This window comes from Antrostomus carolinensis, unplaced genomic scaffold, assembly GCF_000700745.2.
Source record: "Antrostomus carolinensis isolate BGI_N321 unplaced genomic scaffold, ASM70074v2 scaffold30144, whole genome shotgun sequence".
Taxonomy (NCBI): domain Eukaryota; kingdom Metazoa; phylum Chordata; class Aves; order Caprimulgiformes; family Caprimulgidae; genus Antrostomus; species Antrostomus carolinensis.
Window position 1 is genome coordinate 762 of NW_010309187.1, and position 557 is coordinate 1,318.

The window sequence follows — 557 nt, forward strand, 5'->3', positions numbered from 1 at the left end:
CCACCGTCTGTCTTCCCAGGCTGCTGACAGACTGGAGGTTCACGCGGGGCGTGGAGGAGCAGACCAAGGCTTTCCTGGACGGCTTCAACGAGGTGGTGCCGCTGGAGTGGCTGCGGTACTTCGACGAGAAGGAGCTGGAGGTGAGCTGGTGCCTGTGCTGGGATGGGGATGCGGAGGTACCGGTGCTTCCCACCCAGGAATGGGATGTGGTGACAGTAGAGCACGCAGGCTGTGCTGACAGGGGTACCGCTGCCCGGGTGGTTGGGTCTGTGGGGTGGCTCGTTGGGTCCATTAGCAAGAAAACGTTTTGTTGGAGGTGAGAAATTCCTCCCAGACGCCTCCATTGACCAGTGCCGTGTGCAGCCCAGCACCGGAGAAGTCAGTGCTCCGAGGTGTGGGCACAGGGCCCTGTTCCTGTCCCCCTGCTGAGTGTCCCCTGTCCGCAGCTGATGCTGTGCGGCATGCAGGAGATCGACATGAACGACTGGCAGAAGAACACGATCTACCGGCACTACACCAAGAACAGCAAACAGATCCAGTGGTTCTGGCAGGTCAGT

The 557-nt window shown here is 60.7% G+C and overlaps 1 protein-coding gene across 1 annotated transcript in view; it reads left to right on the forward strand.

The window, feature by feature from the left end:
• Positions 1–557, forward strand: part of LOC104523458 (NEDD4-like E3 ubiquitin-protein ligase WWP2) — a gene marked incomplete at its 5' end in the record, with an annotated part of 3,064 nt that overhangs the window by 683 nt on the left and 1,824 nt on the right. The window contains 2 exons of the mRNA XM_010166044.1: positions 20–140; positions 447–551. Of these exons, the coding sequence (XP_010164346.1) occupies positions 20–140; positions 447–551 (226 nt within the window). The remainder of the gene's footprint in view (positions 1–19; positions 141–446; positions 552–557) is intronic.